We start from the raw sequence: 24,814 nt of genomic DNA on the forward strand, positions 1-24,814 counted from the left end.
TTTACTTTTTATTTTATAATGAGATTGCTTTTATTGTAAATTCCTTTCAATCATTTTGGACCCAGCATTTCTTTAGGTTTTACCCACTCATCAAACTGTTCTGCTGTGAGATAGCCAAGTTCAATAGCCGTTGCTTTTAAGGTTGATCCATTTTTGTGTGCTGTCTTAGCAATCTTTGCTGCCTTGTCATACCCTGAAAAAAATGAAAAGGTAACAGTAGTTAATAATGAAGTTCTATTCTAATTTACTTGATACTGATGTTCCTGTCTCAACAGTTTTAAATCTTATTATTTGTGATTATTGGTTACTACTAAATAGAATAAAATCTTCAAATTTTACAGAAATATCTCTTGGTTGGAATTTACAGATAGCAACAAGGTAGCAACAGAGGGCAAAAGGCAATCCAACCACTGATCCAGAGGACAGTTGAAGGTCAGGGGTGGGGTGTGGTTAAAAAGAGATGGGCCTTGGGGACTTTAGGGGATATGGGTATACTGCTAATCAGTGTGGTACTGAAATAATCTACATACATGTTAAACCATCATTAACAGTATTGTAAATCATAATACCTTAATCAATAATAAAAAATGTTCAAACTTCACATAAGTAAATCTATTATTTGTATTCACAGTTTATATATTTTAATATATATCATTTGCAAATACAAATAATAGACTTAAAAATGCCCCATTTCCTATAATACATTCATTTCTAAATTGAAGCTGCATACTACTCAGGTATTTTTATAGAAGAAAGTCAAAGAAAGCAGTATAAAATGAGGTAATCTATTTGAGTAAGGACAGTTAATTTTATTACTGAATGTGCAAATTACATAAAATACAAAGACTCCAACATGTGGAGCTATAAGGCATGCTGAGAGCAGTAGTTTGCCATCCCCTAATACTGTGTTTTTCTTCACATGAACTTTATTCCAAAATGATTTACCAATGAGCTTTATAAGAACCTCTAATGAGAATCTTCTGACAATAAGTTTTTTTGTTTGCTTGTTTTGTTTCACTACTCACAGTACTGAGAAATTACTCCTGTGTTGATGCTTGGGGCTCACTCCAGTAGTGCTAAGAATTGAACCCTGGCCTCCAGTATACAAAACATGAGCACCAACTTGTTACAGATGTAATGAGTATTTCTCACAGGAGCCTTTATGTCTCCTCATGTATTTCGCCAGTTGAATGCTGATGTACAAATGTGTAGAGTGTGTGTGTGGGTGTGTGGGTGTGTGTGTGCCATGAATCGAATCCAAAGTCTCATATAAGTCTCAAGTGCTCTATCACTGAGCTATATTCCAGTGAGTATAATAATTTGAAAATAATCAAAATAAAAATATTAGTCTCAATAGTTATACCACACAAAGAAATAACATATTGGGCTATTTGAAGCAATTAAATAAATCCTATGCTGAAATCACAGCTTAATGTATATATCAAGAATATAAATATGGGGCTGGAGAGATAGCATGGAGGTAAGGCATTTGCCTTTCATGCATAAGGACAGTGGTTTCGAATTCCCAGCATCCCATATGGTCCCCTATGCTGCTGCAAGGGGCAATTTCTGGAATAACCCCTGGAAACTTTTGGGTGTGACCCAAAACAAAACAAAACAAAAAAAGAATACGAAATGCCTTGAAAATCTCCAGGATTCTAGTGTTGGAGAGTACCGTGGGTAAGGTGCTTGTCTTACACATGGTCTACAGGTTTCAATCCTTAGCACCCTAGATTAGTCTCCAAGCCTGCCAGAAGTAATCTCAAAGAATAAAAGAGGATAAAGTTTTGAGTACTACTGAGTGTTGCCCAAAAATAAAGATTAAAAAAAAAAAAAGTTCAGGATTACAGTAGCAATGCTGCAAAGTAGTAACTATATCAACAAAATAGGAAATAAAAAAATGTTAACCACCTCAGATAGGCTTTTTAAAAATTGTGTTGGTTTTGGGACCACCACTCAGCAGTGCTCAGGCTTTTAACATATAATGCAATAAATGCCTCAAAACAAATAAGATAAGTGTATAATTGACAGAGAACACTAAAGCCATGATATATGATACAAGCCTGTATGTTTGAATCTATATCATCTATATTTCCAATTAAATACAACACACACAAAAAATTGTAATACAATAAGTAATTTTAGGAAAGTAATATTTATACTTTTGTTATTCCATCAGCAATGAACATCTCAATAACTTTTCATTTATCAATAAAATAAAACAACAAAGATAAACTAAGCATCTAGAGAAAACAGAGACCAGGGAGATAGCTCAATGGATTGGAATGTATAATTTGCATGAAAGAGTCCCAGTTCTATAATCCCCAGTACAGATTAATTCTCGAGCATTGGGACTGGTTCCCAAAACAAAACAAAATAAAGATTTTGTTGCACTGTTGCACTGGTTGAAGGAGGGATGTTCTTTTTATGACTGAAACCCAACTATAATCATGTTTGTAATCATGATGTTTAAATAAAGATATTATTAAAAAAAAAAAGATTCAAAAAGATGGAAAAATATTTCTTTCCATATTACTAGACATTCAATACCACATAGTGACATACCAGTGTGGGGGGTGGGGGCTTCCAAGTGCCTGACCACAATTAATAAAACATCTTAATTTCACTTAGGTAAAAATAAATTTGGACTATTATTCATAAATTTACTTCTTAAATATGAATTATTTATTTATTTATTTATTTTTGGTTTTTGGGTCACACTCCGAAGTGCTCAGGGGTCACTCCTGGCTCCACTCCAGAAATCGCTCCTGGGTGGCTTGGGGGGACCATATGAGATTCCGGATTCGAACCACTGATCTTCTGCATAAAAGGCAAATGTCTTACCTCCATGCTATCTCTCCGGGCCCCAAATATGAATCTTTAATAACAACTGATATTATTATATAGTGTCTTTTTTATAAAGTTACTTCATATAAAGGTTATTTTATTCAGACAACAACTGAAAAATTTGCTGGCCATGTGATTATAGTAGTGTCCTAACATTTTTATTTTATATTTAAAATATCATTATTATTTCCTTAAGATCTTACCTATATGAGGATTAAGAGCTGTCACCAACATTAGAGATTCATTCATTAGTTTGTGATCCTTTCTGTTTTGGCTTGAATTCCTACCACACAGTTTTCTGTGAAGGACGGTGGGGGAAACGGATGCATCCCCAAGGAGCCTGGCTGAGTGTAACACATTTTTAATCTATAGGAGACAAAATACTACATTAGATCTAAATTTGTCCAAAATATTTGTACTTCCCTGGCCTATAAGTTGGACATAGCAATTCAATAAAATATAGCACATGCACAACTTGCAAAGCACTAAGGGCAATAAAATAAATATTAAAGAAATCATAACTATTCGGGGGCATTAAGATCTAAAACAGAAAAATCTTACTATAACTAAGAAAACAAAGAAAAAATAAATTAATTCCAGATGTAGGAACCAATGAAGTTCTTTTTGACTTAGATGGGCTTAGAGGACTTAAATGGCTCTAGACTGAAAAAGAATCTTCACAGAAAAGGAGCCTCAAGTTGGCAGAAGTTATAAATTTAAGTATATTTAAAGAAATCAGCAAAGTTGTTTCCAGTTCTTAATGCTCAGATGTTTTAATTTAAAAATATTCCCCATACCACTTAAAAATACTCTTTCATATTATACTACCACTTAAAAATACTCTTTCATATTATACTTTAAAAAATTTTCCCAGCCACTTTAAAACAGTATTTCAAACTGTATTTAAAACAGCATAAATTCATTTTGTTTTAGAACTTCTTTTCTGTTTCCAATATATATTAAAATACTATTATTTTATGGTCTAAATCTCAGATCTGAAAACTGTTCATGAGATGATGTACCTTATTCCTTTATTATTAAAAATGAAGTTTAAAAAAAGCATAGTACTAATTAATGCAATAAATGTTTAAGGTATATAAAGAGATAAACCAATAAAAATTTGAGAGAAAATACAAAGAAAACTGGAAAATTCCAGGCAAGGCAATCAAGAAGATATGCCCTATTAATTTACAAACTGGCTGCAACCCTTGGAACAACAAATGTGATATCCTAGTCCCTTGGAATCTGTATTCCAGAATCTGATCCAAGGATATAGAACTGAGAAAAATGTGCTCTAACGTGTAATGTGTTTTTAAGACTATATCAACTAGATGCTGTTAAAACTCTAAAAAAGCTTTTGAAATTAGTAAGAAGCACAGAAAGACTACAGAGTTTTTAATCCCCAAGAAAAAGCTCTCAAGGTCAGTTGGCTTTTCTCTTTGAGTCTCTTTCCGACCTCTGGAAATGAGGCAGACTGATTTCATATATCTTCTGAGTTTTAGGCCCTAGGGACCAAGCAGAAAAATTATTTCATAAGAAGACTAAAGGTCAGATATTAATGAAGAAAGACAAATCATATCTGTTGAATTTAGGAAATCACAAATGATTGCGAGGGCAAATCAAATGTAAGTGGAGAAGCTGAGTAGACTTCAGTGTCAGTAAAATAAGTAAAAGTGAGTCTGGGTTCTTTTCAGAAGACTGAATTTTGAGGTCAGAAGAAAAAGTAATAAGAGACAAATACTTTTTAATTGAAAACACTTGGACACATTTTTTATCACTGGCATCCTACCAATGCTGAAGAAAAGAAAAAATTAATACCTTTCTTCCATAATTTTTCTTCTAAATAGAAAATCAGAACCAGGAGTGTGGCTCAGAAAGTAAAATTCATGTTTGTCATATGAATGGCTCTAAATTTAATCCCAGGTACCATTTAAAGAAAGAAAATAATCTTTAAATAAAAACATTTAAATAATGATGATATTAAGCGAAAGACCAAATTATTTGAGCTAAGTCTACCTAAATATCCAAGATTAAATGTTTAACATCTGATTGACTTACAAACACTACTTACATAAAATCTGACATGACATGCTTTATGAAAGACAAAAAATCAAGATAATTAGTCTTAACTGCAAAACCTTAAAAGTAAAATTTAAAGTTTACCATCATTGGCTTGAAAACATTCAACTCAAAATGTCCATTGCTGCCTCCCACGGTAACTGCAACATGATTTCCCATAACTTGAGCTGCAACCATGGTCATTGCTTCACACTGGGTAGGGTTCACTTTGCCTTCAAGAAAAGAATCCATTATCAAATAAGGTCATGAGGGACCAGAGTGATAGCACAGTGGTAAGGCGTTTGCCTTGCACGAAGACGACCCAGGTTCAATCCCTGGCAACCCAAATGGTCCCCCAAGCTTGCCAGGAGTGATTTCTGAGAGCAGAGCCAGGAATAACTCCTAAGCACTGCCAAGTGTGCCCCCAAACTAAATGAATAAATAAATAAATAAATAAAGTCATAACATTTAGATTTTGTGCCAAATAACTAAGAACATTTTATTTCTGGAACACTTTATTTATGTCTGAAGCAGTGGCGCGGAGTGGTAAGGTATCTGCCTTGCCTGCGCTAGCCTAGGATGGACCGTGGTTCAATCCCCTGGCGTCCCATGTGCCCACCCCCCGTCCAAGCCAGGAGCGATTTCTGAGCGCATAGCCAGGAGTAACTCCTGAACATCACGGGATGTGTCCCCCACAAAAGAACATTTTATTTTATTACGTAACACTCAATAAGGTCTTGACATTTAGTTTTTGTGTCAAATAATTAAGAACATTTTATTTCATTAAATAACACATAATGTGCAATGTAGCAATCAGTACCAATTCTACCAAAAACATTGAAAGAGTAATCATTTAATGGCTAATGACTTAATTTAATGACTAATGATTAAATGGTAAGTAACACACAAGATTTCAAATATTTTCTCTCCACTTCATTCTGTATAAATGAAACTATGTCTGAAGCTAGTTACTGAATATACAATAGAAAATAAAGATGGTACAGACTCAGCTGTTATAGATCTTAAAGACTAGAGAGAAATGACAAATAAAACAGATAAAAGAGTAAATAAAAAGAATTGCAGGACACTGTAGGAACACTTTTTTTTTTTGCAATCACACGCAGGTTTATTTCCTTTCCAGGAACACTTTTTGAAGACACACCTCACCAACACTGGGGAAATATTTTGGAGGAAAACTATATTAAGCTGGAAAAACTCCCCATTAATTGTATGGATCTCCAGAACTCCCAAGATCCTGGTAAATCTTTTAATACGTTCAAGTTTGAACCAAATATCCCAGATTTCTTTTGATAATGACAGGTGACACATCATAAAAATTATTTCCTTATCTAAGACTATCCATTTATTTTTATTACAGTCATTTAGAATTTGCAATCAACTACATTATGTCAGTTTTAAGCACTAAATATTTTATAGTCAAATTTTTTTCTATGCATATATTAATTTGGATAGGAAGGAGAGGGCCACATCCTTAAGTATTTAGGCTTACTTCTAGTGCCATATTCAAGGGCCACGATATTGAAGAACCATAAAACAAGATTGAGCTGGGTTTTTGGTCACCCCCCTCACCCCCCGCACTATTAAAAGTCAACTTCAGTGTGCTTCCAACATAATACTTCAGTCTAAAGTCAGCTCATCACACCTTTATTGTCACACTGTTCACCCATATATATCCATCTATCCCCACCTCACTGCATTGCCCTCTTTCCCACAGGATTTAATGAAAACCAAATGACTTGCCAAAGTGCAGACAACCAATACAGTTTTATTTTACCTTTTTTTAAAGGTAAGATCAGTTCTTCCAGACAACCAAGCACATTAAAAGCCTGTTTTATAATTCCCAATATTATTTGTATTATGAAAGATGGAACAATTAAATATTTTTTCTAGTAAACTGCTAACTAAAATTCTTTCTCCTATACAGAAGTCCTGATCAAAGGTGGCCTACAAGCATACTCTGAAAGAAGTACATTGCAATTGTCTCATTCACCTTTTGATCATGTTAAAAAAATTGAAGTATTTTCTGTACATGAGAATATATTCTGTAAATGTACATCATACCTGGGCTTCTAACTTTTTTAGCCACCACATTTATAGCTTACCTGGCATAATACTACTTCCGGGTTCATTTTCAGGTAAGATGAGTTCTCCAAGACCTGAGCGTGGACCAGAACCCAGGAAACGAATATCATTTGCAATCTTCATCAAACTGCATGCAGTTGTGTTCATGGCTCCACTAAGTTCAACCAAAGCATCATGGGCAGCCAGAGCTTCAAATTTATTTGGAGCTGTGACAAAAGGTAAGCCTAGAGAAGAGAAAGTAAAAACTTATCTGAGTTAGCAGGTACAATTAAAAGTTTTCTACTATCAGCAAGGGAGAGTTTCAGTACATAAAAAGTAAAAATCAGACCAGAGTAAAAAAATTTTACTCAAGTGCCAGAGCGGTGGCACAAGCAGTAAGGTGTCTGCCTTGCACACATTAGCCTAGGATGGACCGAGGTTCGATCCCCCTGCATCCCATATGGTCCCATAAACCAGGAGCAATTTATGAGCGCAGAGCCAAGAGTAATAATCCCTGAGCATCACTGGGTGTGGTCCAAAAACAAAAAACAAAAAAATTTTACTAAGAGGAAAAAAGCTTCTTTTATTCTGAAATTCAAGCTTTGATTACATTTCTTGAAAAAGATCTAAAGAAGGGAGAGAGGTGTTGGTTCTGTATCTATAACACTTGCAAATTTAAGGTCCACAATCCTTGATGCTGCCATATGTACCAATCATGATGCTGAAACTCAAAGCAATTTCTGGCTATACTGTACCTAAATGTGTACAAGCTTCACAATTAAAAAGCTGTGCAAGTACTATAGCCAAGAGCATAATTCCTGATGAGCACTACAATCAGAATGTGCACAAGTAAAATGTGCCACGCTAGTAGTAAGCAGGTGTGAAAAAACTAAACTATGAAAAATAAAGTGAGGGAGTGCAAAATGGCAAATCACATCTTAATGTGCAACTCCCCAAAAATATCACAACCAAACAGCAGTACAAAAAAGCACTAAAGCCAAGCATGTGTGCTATCTCTAATCACTGCAACACTAATAAGGGGAAGAGGAGGAAAGAGAATATTCTAAAGGAGCAAGGAGAATGCTCTAAAATTAGCATTTTGAGAGGATGTACAGACAAGATGTATTTAAGCAAAAGCAATGAACATACTGAAAGAAAAACACTATCATCACAAACATGTATGTGTGACTATTCTTGAGTAAAGAAGAGTAGTAGATGAAATTATACTTTTTTCCTAGTGCAATTCAGCCTTGCTTATTTTCTTCTAACCTTGCTTATTCCCTTCTTCCCCACATCCACCTTGGCTGTTTTAGTCTTTCCTCCACTCAGAAGCACCCAAAATGCCCTGAAAAAATATGGAGTCAAAGTGAATTAGACAATCTCAGTCTATCTTCCCTTTGAACATCTACATCTCTACCTTAACTGTCTGTATCTTAATAAATAATAAATAATAAATAAATATCTGTATCTTAATAAATAATCAATATTTACAGTACTGCATTTTCCAGGAAAGAAAAAAATGTCAAAGGTCATTCAAATATTATAATAGAGGAAAATTGTAAGCCTGTCAATAGTTACCACATATTCATTCAAAAAGTTTCAATTATCACTTATTTCTACTTGCTTTGAAAATTATTGTTTGTTGTATATGTAAACATTTCAATGGGATTATTATGTTACTGACCCTACCCTGATCGTGATTATGCCCTACCCTAGGGTGTGACCTGGCATTCTGCTCCCACCCTAGGGTGGTACCTGATTCTGCTCCCACCATTTGGTGGTACCTGATTCTGGGGCATAAAAACAAGGGTCTGTGGAAGGCGAGAGGCTTTTTGTCCTGGACCTATTCTTAGGCCTTTTGGCTTCGGCCCCTTCACGGAATAAAAAGCTGTTTTCTTCGGAAGCCTGACTGCCTGTTGGCTTTCTTCCCACCGCATTCACCTCAGAACCACCAACTGAACAGGGTAACAGACGCGTGGTCCAAGCTGGAGGAGAAAAGCCTCATCCTCCATCCCTCCATCAGTCAACCTCTTCAGGGGCTGACTTGCAACAATTGTTCATAATCTTTTAAAAAAGAAAGCTATAAATGATGCTGGGATGTTGGTTCCAGGCAAGTTTGTGACCAGGCATCTTAGCTTTGGGCTGGACAGCAGAAGGTAAGTGCATTTGGTTTCAAAAGCAACTTCAGGGAGTTTACTTCGTTTATTTTAGGAAAGAGTGGGATACTTATAATGTGCCTCAGCCAATCAGGTTAGGGAAGTAGGGTGTGAGCTCTGTGTGTTTAGGTAAAAGCAGAGTGTGAGTTCTGTGTTAAGGGTTCAGAGAAGACAGGACATGTGCTGTGTGTTTAGCAACAAGAGTAATTGAGACCAAGAAATAGTAGGTAAGGAACTTACCTTACATTAAGTTGAACCAGCTCAATACCAGTAACACATATGGTCCCCTGAGAACTGCTCAGAAGTGTTCCCTAAGTACAGAGTCAGAAGTAAGCCCTGAAGACTACCCAGTGTGAATTCAAAACCAAAAACCGAAAAAAAAAATTGAATTATCACCAGAAGCTAGTAACTGACAGATTTTACTTGTATGCTGTTATGAACTTACAGGAGTGCAAAAACTAAATTGGAAAATAAAAAGGCAAGGAGTGCAAAATAGAAAATGCAAAGCCTAATGTGTGAACATCACAAAAGTTAAAAAGGAAAACTTCTAAAAAGTAAAAAATACTAACATTAAAACTTCTGAAATAGATACAAAACACTTCCCCTCACCCCCTGGGCTTCTCAAGATGTATTCAGGAAACCCAATGGCTCCACTCAGTGATTCTCAAATCAATTAAGTTGGAAGTGCAATCAATGTGGGGACTTAGGATGCAGTGATTTTTAGACCCTGTATTGCCAGGGGCTACTTGACACACACCAGTGGTGATGAGGATCTCCAGGTTTACTTATGGTGATGCTTGGATGCCTACAGGCAGAGGAATAAAGTGGAGAAGGAAACTGAAACAGGGTCATCTATATGCTAGTTATGAGCCTTACTCTTGGAGCACCTTTATAGTGGCCTAAAACACATTTTTAATATGATGTGTATTTCTATTTTTTTTAAAACTTTATTGATTGATTGGTTTTTGGGCCACACCCAGCAGCACTCAAGGGTTACTCCTGGCTCTGCACTCAGCAATCACCCCTGGCAGGCTGGGGGATCACATGGAATGCTGGGAATCGAACCAGTTCCCTCCCAGGTAGGCAGCATACAAGGCAAATGCCCTACTGCTGTGATATCTCTCTGGCCCTTGATGTGTATTTCTAACCTTTAAATTAGCAATTTCAAAGCAGAAAACCTAGTCTAATTAAAGAGTTCACATTATAATTGATTTCATATTATCACTGACCTGTGAGTGAAGATACTTTTGCAGCAACCTTTTCTGCAAAGCCAATTCTAGTATTTAAACCAGTACCAACAGCAGTACCTCCAGCTGCAAGCTCATAGATTCTTGGCATAGCAGCTTTTATTCTTGTCATTGCGTATTTTACTTGTTGAACATAACCACTAAATTCCTGAAAAGAAAAGTATTAGAGTGAGAATATGTAACTAACTTCCTTCCTTCCTTCCTTTTTTTTTTTTTTTTTTTTTTTGTGGTTTTTGGGTCACAACCGGCAGTGCTCAGGGGAAACTCCTGGCTCCATGCTCAGAAATTGCTCCTGGCAGGCACGGGGGACCATATGGGAAGCCGGATTCAAACTGATGACCTTCTGCATGAAAGGCAAACGCCTTACCTCCATGCTATCTCTCCGGCCCCTGATTTTTTTTTATTTTTGGGTCACACCCGGCAGTGCTCAGGGGTCACTCCTGGCTTCACACTCAAAAATCACTCCTGGGGGACCATATGGGATGCCAGGATTTGAACCGATAAACCTTCTGCATGAAAGGCAACCTCCACGCTATCTTTCCGACCCCATATATTTAACTTTCTTCTTTTTTTTTTTTTGGTTTTTGGGCCACACCCGGCAGTGCTCAGGGGTTACTCCTGGCTGTCTGCTCAGAAATAGCTCCTGGCAGGCACAGGGGACCATATGGGACACCGGGATTCGAACCAACTACCTTTGGTCCTGGATCGGCTGCTTGCAAGGCAAACGCTGCTGTGCTATCTCTCCGGGCTCATATGTAACTTTCTAATGGCTTACAAGTTACTCTAATTGCATTCGGTAGTTAGGCTTAGATACTTCAGGTAATAATTTATAAACTACAATTGGTATTTATACTATTTTAATTCATATAACAAGAAAAGTATAGGGAAAACAGGGACTCAAACATGAAATTACCACTGACATTATATAAGATTTTTGTAATTTTATTTGGAGGTCTCCCAATTAGTAATAAAAGGTTCTTAGGGCCTCTTCCAACAATATTTTGCACAGCTGTGATGACCTGATTCAGTGTTTTGCTTAATGATGCAATACTGCTTGGGCCCAGCAGTGTTGGGTACCACAGGAGCCAACCCGTTGGAGCCACACTGTACAGAGAATCAAATTCAAGATCTAGAAACATGCAAACACATACAATAACAATAATCTCTGAGCTACCTCCTTGGTCCCAAAATGCATTTTAATTCGGCTACTAATGTTTTATAATACAAGACAAAGTTTTGAAGTATATACTATTATCTTTTTTAAAAATTATATAGGGAGAAACCAGAGTAATAATACAGTGGGTAGGGCACTTGCCTTGCATGTGGACCTCTGAGCACAGTCAGAAATAATGTGGAATTGGAAAAATTGGTGCTGAAAATTATATGTCTGAAACTCTATTAGAGTCAGAAATAATCCAAGTACCACTGGGTGTGACCTCTGAGCACAGAATCAGAAGTAGCCTCAGATCACCACCAGGTGTGGCCCAAAACCACACAGACACTTGCATAAAACCTAACCAAAACAACAATAATAAAAAAAAAAAAAAAAAAAAAAAAAACCTGGGGCCGGGCGGTGGCGCTAGAGGTAAGGTGCCTGCCTTGCCTGCGCTAGCCTAGGACGGGACCGCGGTTCGATCCCCCGGCGTCCCATATGGTCCCCCAAGCCAGGAGCGACTTCTGAGCGCATAGCCAGGAGTAACCCCTGAGCGTCACCGGGTGTGGCCCAAAAACCAAAAAAAAAAAAAAAAAAAAAAAAAACCTGAAATAGTACAGGAAGGCTAAATAATTTAGCCTGTAGAGCCTAAGGGTTTATAGTTCATACAGCTAAGACTTAAAACTGAGATGACAAACACAAGAGCACTGTTTATTACAGCTTGTTCTGCAGTTTTTAATCAATAAAAATCCTGAATTCATTAATGTGGAACAATATGTCACTGAACTGAATTATAATAACTGGTCATAGCTTTTTTAATTTATTTTGGTTTGTGGGGGGGCATATCTTACTAGGCTTGGGGCTTTTTCCTGGATCTGTGCTCAACAGGTACTCAAAGAACTAAATGAGTGCCAGAGACAAAACTGTTATTAGTTGCTGGAAAAGCAAGTAACTTTTATCTCTTTGGCTCTAAATTTAGGTTTTTAAACCAGATTGATTTAGAGAAATATGTTAGCCAATTGTACTGACCTCTATACTAAATCAAACAAAATCCCGTTGTACCTGTCCAAGAGTAAGAGGAACAGCATCCTGTGTGTGAGTACGACCAATTTTGATGATCTGAGAAAACTCTTTAGATTTTGCATCAAGAGAATCTTGTAGTTTTTGCAGTCCTGGTAGCAGTACTTCATGAACTTCTATTGCAGCAGCAATGTGCATTGCCGTGGGGAATGTATCATTTGAACTCTGTTGGAAAATTTATAAAAGAAATGTAAAATGCTCAAGCATATAAAGAAATACAAACTTGGGTGATAAAACTTAAAAAATTAAGGACATTGTGATTTGATGTTTGTGCACAGCATTAAAGAGAGGTCTGAGTTTGCTTTTTTGAATGTAGTTGGCCAGTTTTCCCAACACTACATACTTTGAAGAGAATTTCCTTCCTCTACTTTGAATTTCTTGTCCCTTGATCAAAGATTAACTGATTGAGGTCAGTTTCAAAATATTAATATATATTTCAGGGATCTTCAAATTTTTTTAATAGGGGTGTAGTTCACTGTCCCTCAGTTGGAGAGCCAGACTATAGGTAAAAAAAATCTATGAAAAATAGTGGCGTGCAGGCGGTAGTTTGAGGACCCCGGCCTAAGACTGAAAGATGAGTCAAGAGACAGAGAAAATGAGGGGAGTTAAGAGTGCAGCACACATTCCACACATGTGCACTGAGGGTCTGGGACAATTTGGCTGCTACACAAGACAATGGTGGCAAAATCCTTGGCAGGCCAGATAAATGTCCTTAGTGGGCCACATGTGGCTCACAGGCCATAGTTTGAGGACTGCTGGTCTATCCCATTCTTCTGAGGTATTATTCTAATACCATGCTGTTTTAATGACTACTGCTTGATAATAGTCTGAAGTTGAAGGCTCCCATCTTATTTTTGTCAGATTGCTTAAGCTATTCATGGAGGTTATTGTTCCAAATCAATTTCAGAAATGTCTGTTCTATTTGTTTGAAAAATGGCATGGGCATCTTTACAGGGGTCTCATAAAATCTGTACAGTGCTTCGAGACGTATTGCCATTTTAATGATGTTAATTCTCTCAATCCATGAGCAGGATATGTGTTTCTATTTCTTTGTGCCCTCATTTATTTCTTGAAGCAGTGTTTTGTAGTTTTCTTCGTATAGGTCTTTTACATCATTAGTTATGTTGATTTGCTGTACTTGATTAAAGACCTTGATAATAAATTTGAAACCATAATATACATAGAGGAAAATGTAGGCAGAATACTCCATGATATTGAGGCTAAAAACACCTTCAAGGATGAAATACCACTGATCAAGCAAGTGGAAGCAAAGATAAACAAATAGGACTAAAAAATTTAACAAATAGAAACTAAGAAGCTTCGGTCAGAATCTCAAAGGAAATGGTGACTGGGATATAAAGACTGCCCACGAAATGGAAGAAACTATCCAATACCCACCAATAAAGGGTTAATATTGGTAGAGTTATTAAGAAAAATAATTTAACTTCAACAAAAAATAGGAAGAAAAGAACATTTCTCTAAGAAGATACACATGGCCAAAAGACACATTAAAAAAAATTGCTCCACATCATTAATCATCAGGGAAATATATATCAAAACAATGAGATATCAGGGCCAGAGCAGTGCACAAGCAGTAGGGCATTTGCCTTGCACGTGCTGACCTAGGATGGACCATGGTTCGATCCCTTGGTATCCCATATGGTCCCCAAGCCAGGAGCAATATATGAGCGCATAGCCAGGAGTAACCCGAGCGTCACCGGGTATGGCACAAAAACAAACAAAAAGAAACAATGAGATATCATCTCACATCACAGATTGGCAAACATTGAAAAGAACAAGAACAAACAATACGGTGCGAATGCAGAGAGAAAAACCGTTATTCACTGCTGGTGGGAAAAGACTGGTTTAGCCTTTTAGAAAAAAATGTAGATATTTCTCAAAAAACAAGAAAGTGAATTTCCATATGAGCAACCAATACCACTCTTAGGAATGTACTGTAGAAGCCCAAAACCACAATGTAGAAAAGCCTTCTACATTTCTATATTCATCGCTGCAATATTCACAATAGCCAGAATCTGGAAACAACCCAAGTGCCCAAAAGAAACTGCTAAACCTATACAATGAAATAGTAGGCAACCATTAGGTAAAATGAAGTCAAGAAATATGTTTATATGTGGGTGGATATGGAGAGTATTTGGTCAGTGAAATGAGTCTGATGGAGAGGAATAGACATAGAATAATATTACTCATTTGTGGGTTAAAGAGAAATAAAAATGTGGTGATAATATCCAGAGGTATTAAAGAAGAGGATCAGGAGGTCTATTCAATGGTAGGAAGCTTGCCTCAAAGAGTGGTGAATGCAGTTAAGGGTAGTGAACGGTCCACTGTGACAACCATAGTTGAAACGGATCACTCTGGATAAGAACTGGGTGCTGAAAAGGGTGATAAGCACAGTACCCTGTCATTAGCAATAGTGCAAACCACAGCGTCAAAAAAGAAAAGAGTGAGAAAGAGATTGAGAAAGGCAGGCGGGAAAGGGTTAATGGGAAGGATTCTGAAGATACATTCATGGCGGAAAATGTACACTGGTGAAGGTTGTTGTACACTGTATGAATAACTCAATCATGAACAACTATCTGAGAAAAAACACTATTATGAACATCCTTGTAGCCATGGTGTTCAAATAAAAATGATAAATGAAAGAAAAAAGCATTTCTTCATTTAAAACTTTATTTATTGATTTGTTTTGGGGCCACACCCAGTAGCATTCAGAGATTACTCCTGGCTCTGCACTCAGAAATGACCCCGGCAGGCTGAGGGACCATACGGAATGCCGGGAATTGAACCAGGTCCCTCCTCAGTTGGCCGTGTGCAAGGCAAATGCCCTACCACTAAGCTATCTCTCTGCCTTCCCCCAATTTTTTTAATAGATTATTTCATTCCCCAAAGACACTAGCCAGTAAGCAAGGCTGCCAGTGCTGGTGAAAACTGAAGAATGACATAAATAATAGCAGCTGTGGACTATAACCCTAAGAATAAAATAAATATGTATTAATCTATAGCATTTTACTTACACACACACACACACACACACACACAAATGAACAAGTAAACATGAATGAGAAGGACAAATTTTCTTTCCCCCCAGAATTTCAAAAACAAATAAAGTGGAATAAAGGAAATAGAAAATTAATGCCAAAACATTTGTAACCACTATAAGCAAGATATACTGATGAGAGCAAAAAATTGTAGCAAAGATATATAGAAGATATATGTGTAGCCAAAATTTCTCTTACTATTATTGTGGCACTATAAACATAGATCCAAAATATTTTTAATACTCTTCTCTTTTGCAAGTGAACCTTAATTAAGTGCTAAGCTTTGATCTACAATATTTTCAATATTCTCCTGTTCTCAAGTGAGTCTAAATTAAGAGTAGTGCCTAAAGTACAGAAAGGATTTGTGACTCACTTCTCATCGAGAATAGATGGGGCAAAATAATAACTCCATCGTAAACAACTGATAGTAAAGCATGCCACAACAAACCTTATATAACAACTGCTAGAGAAGAGTTTTTCTTTTTTTTTTTAAGAGTTTTTTACAACTCTAACAGTTTTCCCCTAGGTCCAAAGTCTCAGTTTAATCATGATAAAATATCAAGTAAGTACAAATTAAAGGACATTCTACAAAATAGTTGGCCACTACATTTAAAAGTGTTTAAGATTACAAAAGACAAACCTTCACAAAGTGAAAACTAAAGGAGGTATGATAACTAAATATAATCTATAGTCTGGAGTGGATTTAAAGAGGAAAATATATTAACAGGTAAAAACTTAAGATAATCCTAAAGAAAACTAAAGGTGTTGTGTCAATGCTAATTTTATTTTTAAAATAACAACAGGTTTTATTTGGAATTTGAGTAAAAGATATATGATTAAGAGAGAACCTAGGATTCTCAAAAGACAGAGAGCCCATATACAACCCAGTGTTAAAGTATGAAAAGTACACATCTCAAGAGGGAAATGTGGGCAACATATGCATAAGCTGGCAAAATACATATGTACAGTATCTACACATGAGCCCAGGGAGCATATCACTCAGTATTAATTTCTTGGCATTCAGGTGCCAAGATTATGTAAAATGCTTAACATTAAGAGAGGTTGATGAATATAAACAAACCCTCTGAAGTGTGACTGCAGGTGTAACAAGTATAAATTTTATACATCTCTAAATAGTTCCCAAATGCCTAACTAATAAAAATATATTTATATACCAAATTTAGGTGATTTTTAAGATGTATATAAAAGGTTCCAAAAAAGAAATAATGAAAATAGTAAGAAGTCCTTTCTGTTAAATAAACTACATAGAATGAACACCCCCCCTGACAAAATTATTAACACCTATTTTAAAAAAGAATATAGTGTATTTTTTTTCAATTTATAAGAAAGAGATTATACACTGACCTGGCTTTTATTAACATGATCATTTGGATGCACAGGGTTCTTGCTGCCAAGTTCACCTCCTAGCATTTCAATTGCCCTATTGCTAATAACTTCATTTACATTCATATTTGTCTGGGTTCCTGATCCAGTCTGCCATACCACAAGAGGAAAATGATCATTCAATTTACCCTCAGCGACCTGCAGGAAAAATATCAGAAATAAATTTATTTTAAGAAACAATATACATATTCATTTGGCTATTTTATCAACTATGCTAAACATCAATGCTTAAATATTTAAATATTTGCCTTTTTCACATGTAAAGTTGATGATGCTAGTTTGTGGCACTACCAGGAATAAATTTCTGCACTAACACTTTGTTCCGACTATTACTCCTTCAAAAAGATTATCCAGCATGAATGGTCTAATAATTTCATTTATTTAAAGTGAGAACTGATTCAAAGCTTTTTTCCTATTTTTCAACTCTTCTCTAACTTTTATCTAAATTTATCCAACTAATTAAAAATTAGTGAATGTCTTAGGTTCTCAGATGTGTTTAATGTTGGTGCTGATAGCAAGATTTTACCATCAAAGTAGGATTATAATAAACCAATGACATTGAAGTATAAATTTGTTAACAGCTACTCCATTACACAGATGTCCAAAGAGTAGAAATTGCCATAAAGGCAAACAAAGTTCAGATTTGTTCTTTTTTGTTATATTATTTTTGTAGTTTCAGTTAATGAGTTCCTTTTTGAGGTGACTACTTCTAAGAGTTGTTTAACTCTATCTTCTGAAATGATTCTTACGTAAAAACTAAAATAAACATGTACCTTATAAAAAATCTATGATTTTGGGGCCAAAGCGGTGGCACAGGTGGTAGGGTGTTTGCCTAGCAAGCGCTAACCTAGGATGGACTGTGGTTCAATCCCCTGGCGTCCCATATGGTCCCCCAAGCCAGGAGTGATTTCTGAGTGCATAGCCAGGAATAACCCTGAGGGATACCAGGTATGGCCCAAAAACCAAAATATAAATAAAATAAATAAAAAAATCTATGACCTTAATTGGCTCACTTTGATACTTTCAATATAAAAATAATAAATAAATGTAGAAAAATAAGAAATAAATTATACTAGTCATCATATTTCTATCCCTCATAGACAATAACTTAGGATTTCAGCATTCTGACATCTCCTTTCCATCTCTATTCCAATGAATGTGTGTAGATAATATTAAAAGAACATGTTTCATGTTAACTTTTTTGTTTTGTTTTGTTTTGTTTTGGGGCCACACCCAGTGACACTTGGGTTACTCCTGGCTATGCGCTCATAAATCACTCCTGTCTTGGAAACCATTATGGGATGCCGGGGGATCAAATCTTGGTCTGTCCTGGGTCAGCCACATGTAAGGCAAATGCCCTACTGCTGCGCAGATTAAAAAAAAATTTGTTACCTATTATTACCTTTTTATCAACTTTATATGATAGACTTTTCACTAACAGATTCTTTAAAGTACTACTTTTCTATTGCTCTACAACTCACATAAATGTTATGTCCAGATAATGTCAAATTCATTATTATTATTATTATTATTATTATTATTATTATTATTATTATTATTATTATAGACATTACCACAATGAACAATGAATAGAGAACTTAAACTGTTTTTTTTTTAATTTTATTTAACCACCTTGATTATATACATGATTGTGTTTGGGTTTCAGTCATGTAAAGAACACCACCCATCACCAGTGCAACTTTCCCATCAACAATGTCCCAAGTCTCCCTCCTCCCCACCTGACCCCCGCTTGTACTCTAAACAGGCTCTCCATTTCCCTCATACATTCTCATTATTAGGACCGTTCAAAATGTAGTTATTTCTCTAACTAAACTCATCACTCTTTGTGGTGAGCTTCCTGAGGTGAGCTGGAACTTCCAGCTCTTTTCTCTTTTGTGTCTGAAATTTATTATTGCAAGAATGTCTTTCATTTTTCTTAAAACCCATAGACGAGTGAGACCATTCTGCGTTTTTCTCTCTCTCTCTGACTTATTTCACTCAGCATAATAGATTCCGTGTACATCCATGTATAGGAAAATTTCATGACTTCATCTCTCCTGGCAGCTGCATAATATTCCATTGTGCATATGTACTACAGTTTCTTTAGCCATTTGTCTATTGAAGGGCATCTTGGTTGGAGAACTTAAACTGTTACTGCAATCACAGGATTGCTTTCTAAAAAGCTATAATACCTAATCAATTTTAATTTTAAAAAATTTTTATCTAAAATTAATCAAATATGTTAAACAGTATCACTTCAAAATAGTTTAACTATGTCAGTCAAAAAATTAAAAATAAAAGGCATTAAGCCATCTACAATTCTATACTGATATTTTAAATACCATATTATATCAATACCAAATAATCATGCTACCATATTATCTTGAAATTTATTAATTCAAAAATTCACAGTGCCCCTTCATCTATGTTTATCATTACCATTGAATTAAATGGATCTAAATTCATTAAGTACGCATATTTATCACTTCCTACCTCATCTGCGGCCTTCATTATTGCACTAGCAATTTTTGGATCAAGACCATAATCCTGGTTTACTTCAGCAGCTGCTCGTTTTAAGATGCCAAAAGCTTTAATAACTGGTATCTAAAAATCAATCAAAAAAATCTCAAATCTATAATAAGCAAGAAAGCTTATTTTGTACAGCTATACAGGCACACATAAAATAATAATAAGCAAACACTAGTTCTTTATTATTTAGAATGTAGAGCAATATAAATAGTTCTAAAATAAACCAAGAATTATATATTTAAGAACCAAAAGTAAGTATATCAGTAGTATTTGATATTGTGTGAACTTTGCACATGTTCAAACATATTCTGCTAAACATCAATAATTATATTAATAATTAATATGCTAATTTCATATGTACAAGATTTAATCACCTACTTCTCTACAAAGAGTATGTATATTGACAAATTGATAGATTTGGAACTTTTTACAGTATCCATCATTCGCATACACATGATCTAAACAGTTGCCCAATATTTGAAACAGCAGCAAAATCTGTGCCCCTTGAACCTGTTGGATGAAGCAAGAAAATCCACACATAAAGGATGATTGCTCTTATTAAAACTGAATTATAGGCGAATATTTTAAGATTAAATGCATCTTTATCACTCAAGCACACAGTCTGACCTAATGCTTCACCAATAAGCTGTTGCTGAGAAGCCAAAAAGATTTTCTTCAAAGATTTAACTGTTATAAAATTACATAAATTTGGCAAATTCAGGCTTGAAAGCTTGAAGTAAACTAAAAAAGTAATTATCATTACAAAATAAAAGTATATTTACAAGATAACTATTAAAAAATAATCTCACTGGATAAAGCCTGGCTACTTTCAGGCCTTCAAAACAAAACTAAGATTAATTCTGAGCACCAGTGTGTGTGGCCCCAAAAGAAAGCAGAACAACTTTGTTTCAAGTTATTTTTATTGTGACATGAACATATATTTACTAAGAGAATATATATATTTATTATGTATTAGTAAATAAATTTGTAGACCAAACATGATGTATATTTCATTTATGAAATTTATAATATTTGCATGTGGTCTATAAACCAAAATCACAACAGATATAAAGTATATTACAGAAAAATTTATTTTATTCTAAATTCATCTTAAAAATTAATTTTAAATAAGTATAAACTTTTAAGTACTGAAATTAAAAATATTTATGAGCTAGAAAATCCTAACAAAAATTAAACAAGTAATTAATTTAGTTCTATCAAGTAAAAATTCAAAATAGTCACAACCCAAAATAGGATATAAAATTTAATTTCAGTTTTGACATTTTAATGAGAAGCATCCTATTTTTTATTCACAACTTTACATTTTAACCTATAAATACATTTTACTTCTATAAAGGGACTCATTGAATAAATTCTATGTTATCCAAAATAAGCAAATACTTCCACAAAGGCACTCACAGGCATACGTTCTGTCACACCTCCAATCTTAAAGTTCATTGTAGATCGCACAGTCTGAGCACCATAATACTTATCAGTGGGGACTTTTAGTTCACCAAAAGTATCATATTCTATACGATAGGAATCTTTAGTTGCCTAAAAAAAAAAAAAAGAATAAGATACTGTTATGATCTGGAAAAAAAAGTATTAAAAACAATAATCTCCTATCTGGTATAAGAGAATAAACTGTTATTACTTTGATATCTCAAAGACAAAAAGAAATGAGGCTTCAATTTTTATTCTGCTCCTGATTTCTCAGTTCTTTTTAGGATACATTCATTAAATATTAATGTAGATATCAAAAATGGACAATAGAATTTATATATTAAATAATACTACTTTAAATATTTGTGATCTACAAATATAATACATGAGATAGCACAGTACAATACAAAAAAATCCAGGCTTGTACTCAGGTAATCCACCACTAACAGCTCTCACCTTCAATAAGTCAGCTCGGCTCAGATGTTAACATATAGACCACTGAAGATGAACAAAATCTTGGATAATACAAGGAAAACTACAGAAACGTTGTCTATATAATTGAACATACAAACATGTTAAATCTTATAAACATGCACCCTTTCCCTATCAAATAAAGGAGCTAAGAGTCTGTAGTTTTTCTAATAATTTAGTTGAAGTGGTCTGTGATTACAGTGTACAACACTAAAACTTGCTCCAGAAATAGCAAGTAATATCAACAGGCACTAAACCCAGGAACCTCAGGCATTGATGATGTGGTCACAAAATGAATATACCAGGCTTGAGAGATCTGCTAAAAAAAAAATATGCCTCCTGCACATATATGAGATGAGGTTACTTACATAACAGCATCTAATGAGGAAAAGTAACAGTACCTTTCAACTTCTTAGTCTAAAAAACTTAAAAGTTATTTCAGTATTCAAGAAAATTCTCATCATTTCTCACACAAAGACTGTCTCAATAGCTAAAAATTATATACATTACAAAGAGCAATGTATATCGATAAATTGATAGATTTGGAACTTTTTACAGTATTCATCATTCACATACACATGATCAATTTTTAAAACAGCAGCATAATCTAAGCCCTTGAACCTGTTGGATTAAGCAAGAAAATCCACACATAAGGGATGTATTTGGTATTTTAATTTCATTTTGAAAAAAGTATGTTTAGTGGGCTGGGCCAAGGGTATTTATTATTCATACTCCAGACCCTCCGAAATCGCCTCTGTTAACAGCTGGCAGCACAAACCCAATACAAAGATCACAGCACGTATATAATATAGCCTTGGAAGACCCCAAATATCAACCAAGAGGTCTCCATCACGACAGAGATCTACCATTAAGCAGCTAACTGGGTTGCATAGTACAGTTGGAAGTGGAAAAAGTTCATTTGATTTTAAAACTACCAAGTCTTAAAATACAGGCAAATATAAAATAAAGTTTATTGTTACTATACAGTATAACACATAGATGTTTTATTTTTTATTTATTTTAATTAAATAATTTTTATTTTGACCAAAGTGGATTACAAATCTTTCACAGTAATATTTCAGGTACATAGTAACATTGAATCAGGGGCATTCCCACCACCAGTGTAGTCCTCCCTTCACCCCAGTTCCCAGTATGCATCCCATATCCCCCTTCTTTGACCCCCGGGAGGTGCTAGTATAAGTGGTCCCCATTGTGTCTAGCTTGTTGTAGATTAGGTTTCGATTCTGTTGTCGTTGGCTTTGGATTGGTGTTTAAGTATGATCATTTTTTATTTCTATTCAATGTTCATACACCTGATTGGTCTTGGTACCCTCCGTTATTTCCCCCATAATTTAATACATAGTTGTTTTGACATTTTACCGTCGTTGTGAATATTATTAAGGAAATAAAGTGACTTTTAAAAATGCAGGATTTCCCTATTCTATTTTGGCTAAGTTAACATTCATTATAGGCCTCCACTATTTATGCTCACTTTTTGTGTATTTTGAAAACGCTTAGCTAGGATACCTAGAGTTACATGAATTTCTCAACATCTGCAAAAAAAAAAAAAAAAAACTTAAAAAATAAGTAGAGATTTAGGAGCTGAAATAGTGGACTAATTCAGCATTAAGGGGAAAATCTACCATAACCCTAACAAGGCAGTGCTACTTTTTGACATCTGTGGCATTAGGTGTCCAGTCTTCTATTTCCCTTTACAAAATACTTGGTAAGTAAAAATAACTTTCAGACTCCATAATGTACATAAAAATGGACAGTGCCAGAAATATAAAGAATCCTCATTTGTGACTTAAAATATACTGATTACAGCAAATAATCTTAAAGTTCATAGTCCTGAAAATGTTTTGGACCTTAAACTTGTCAAAGCACTTTTACATGTGCAACACTGCTAAATTCATTATTTTCACGATAGTAAATTGTTTTGTCACTAGAAGGCAGAAAGTAAGGAGCTGAAACAATGTAACCCAAATTTCCATATGAGTTTGGAAGACTAGGGTTGAAAGCATCTCTTGATTGCAAAACTCACTCGACACACCATACAGTAAACTTATAAGTTCACATTGCACACTGAACTTATAACTTTCCAAACCAACAATTAATTTTTTTAACAAAGACGTGTTGACGTAGATTTAATGTTTACCTAAATAAGTTACCAAAAGTGACAAATACAAAAGTCACCAAGTCACAACCAGAGCCTTTACCTTTCTAAGTGATCTTTTGGAATCAAAGTACTGATTTGGCTCTTCTAAAAAAAAAAAGCGTCAGGATACTGCCCGGGTTTACAAAGTTCAGGGTTAAGCGAAATAAATGAAACCATTTTACAAGGATTATTCCGCTTTTTAAAATCCTAAGAACCTGTCCTCTCTGCTCAGACCCCAAGAGAGTATCTGACATAACGCAGAGATCAGCAGTGAGCAGTAGGCTACACACACCTACACACACACCTACACACACACACACACACACACACACACCACTCCAAACACACACACACACACACACCACTCCAAAGACTGCCAGGGCAAAAGCTACACACACCTACCTACACACACACATACACACACACCACACTCCAAAGGCTACACACACCTACATACACACACACACACACACACACACACACCACTCCAAAGGCTACAACACACACACCACACTCCAAAGGCTACACACACCTACATACACACACACACACACCACACTCCAAAGGCTACACACACGTGTATACACACACACACACACACACACACACACCACCACCACCCCACCCCACACACAACACTCCTTTGTCTGGGACGCAGCAGACAGATCTCGGCAGAAAATACAAAGTTCAGGCAGGCCAGCGGATGTCAGGGAAGGAGCCAGGAGCCGGGCCCGGGGAACCCTTGCAAACAGTTGCATCTCCGGGCCTAGGGCTCAGGGAGGGCGGTTCCTCTCCGAGAAGGGAGAAGCGAGAAGCGGCCAGCAAAGAAACCCTCCGGGAGTTGGCGAAGGCGCGGAGCCCGGCTGACGGGTCCCTCCCGCCAGGACTCGGGCGTCCGAGCCGAAGGACTGAAGGTCAACGTGGGGAGGCCCGGGGACAGGTCCCTTTCTCACCATTCCAGCAGAGTTCAGGGGCCGGAATAAGAAGGCCGCCCGGCTACCAAAGTCGAGAGCGGAGCCTGGAGCTGAAGCGGAGGCTAGAGCTCGCGAGAGACGATTCGACCGCGCGAGGAGCCGGAGAGACATGGTGCAATGGGAGCCAGAGTACACGGTCGTGGAGATCGGAGC

At 35.8% G+C, this 24,814-nt stretch overlaps 1 protein-coding gene across 1 annotated transcript; it reads right to left on the minus strand.

Annotated features, from left to right (window-relative positions):
• On the minus strand, nucleotides 1-24,814 carry FH (fumarate hydratase). Its single transcript, XM_049776497.1, is given in 12 exon segments — nucleotides 1-193; nucleotides 3,051-3,104; nucleotides 3,107-3,155; nucleotides 3,157-3,213; nucleotides 5,011-5,138; nucleotides 7,029-7,232; nucleotides 10,373-10,538; nucleotides 12,606-12,788; nucleotides 17,048-17,224; nucleotides 19,580-19,690; nucleotides 21,035-21,169; nucleotides 24,641-24,814. Coding segments are annotated over 12 exon segments (1,539 nt in total). The 5' UTR covers nucleotides 24,773-24,814; the 3' UTR covers nucleotides 1-50.

Source organism: Suncus etruscus, chromosome 7, assembly GCF_024139225.1.
Source record: "Suncus etruscus isolate mSunEtr1 chromosome 7, mSunEtr1.pri.cur, whole genome shotgun sequence".
NCBI classification, from domain to species: Eukaryota; Metazoa; Chordata; class Mammalia; order Eulipotyphla; family Soricidae; genus Suncus; species Suncus etruscus.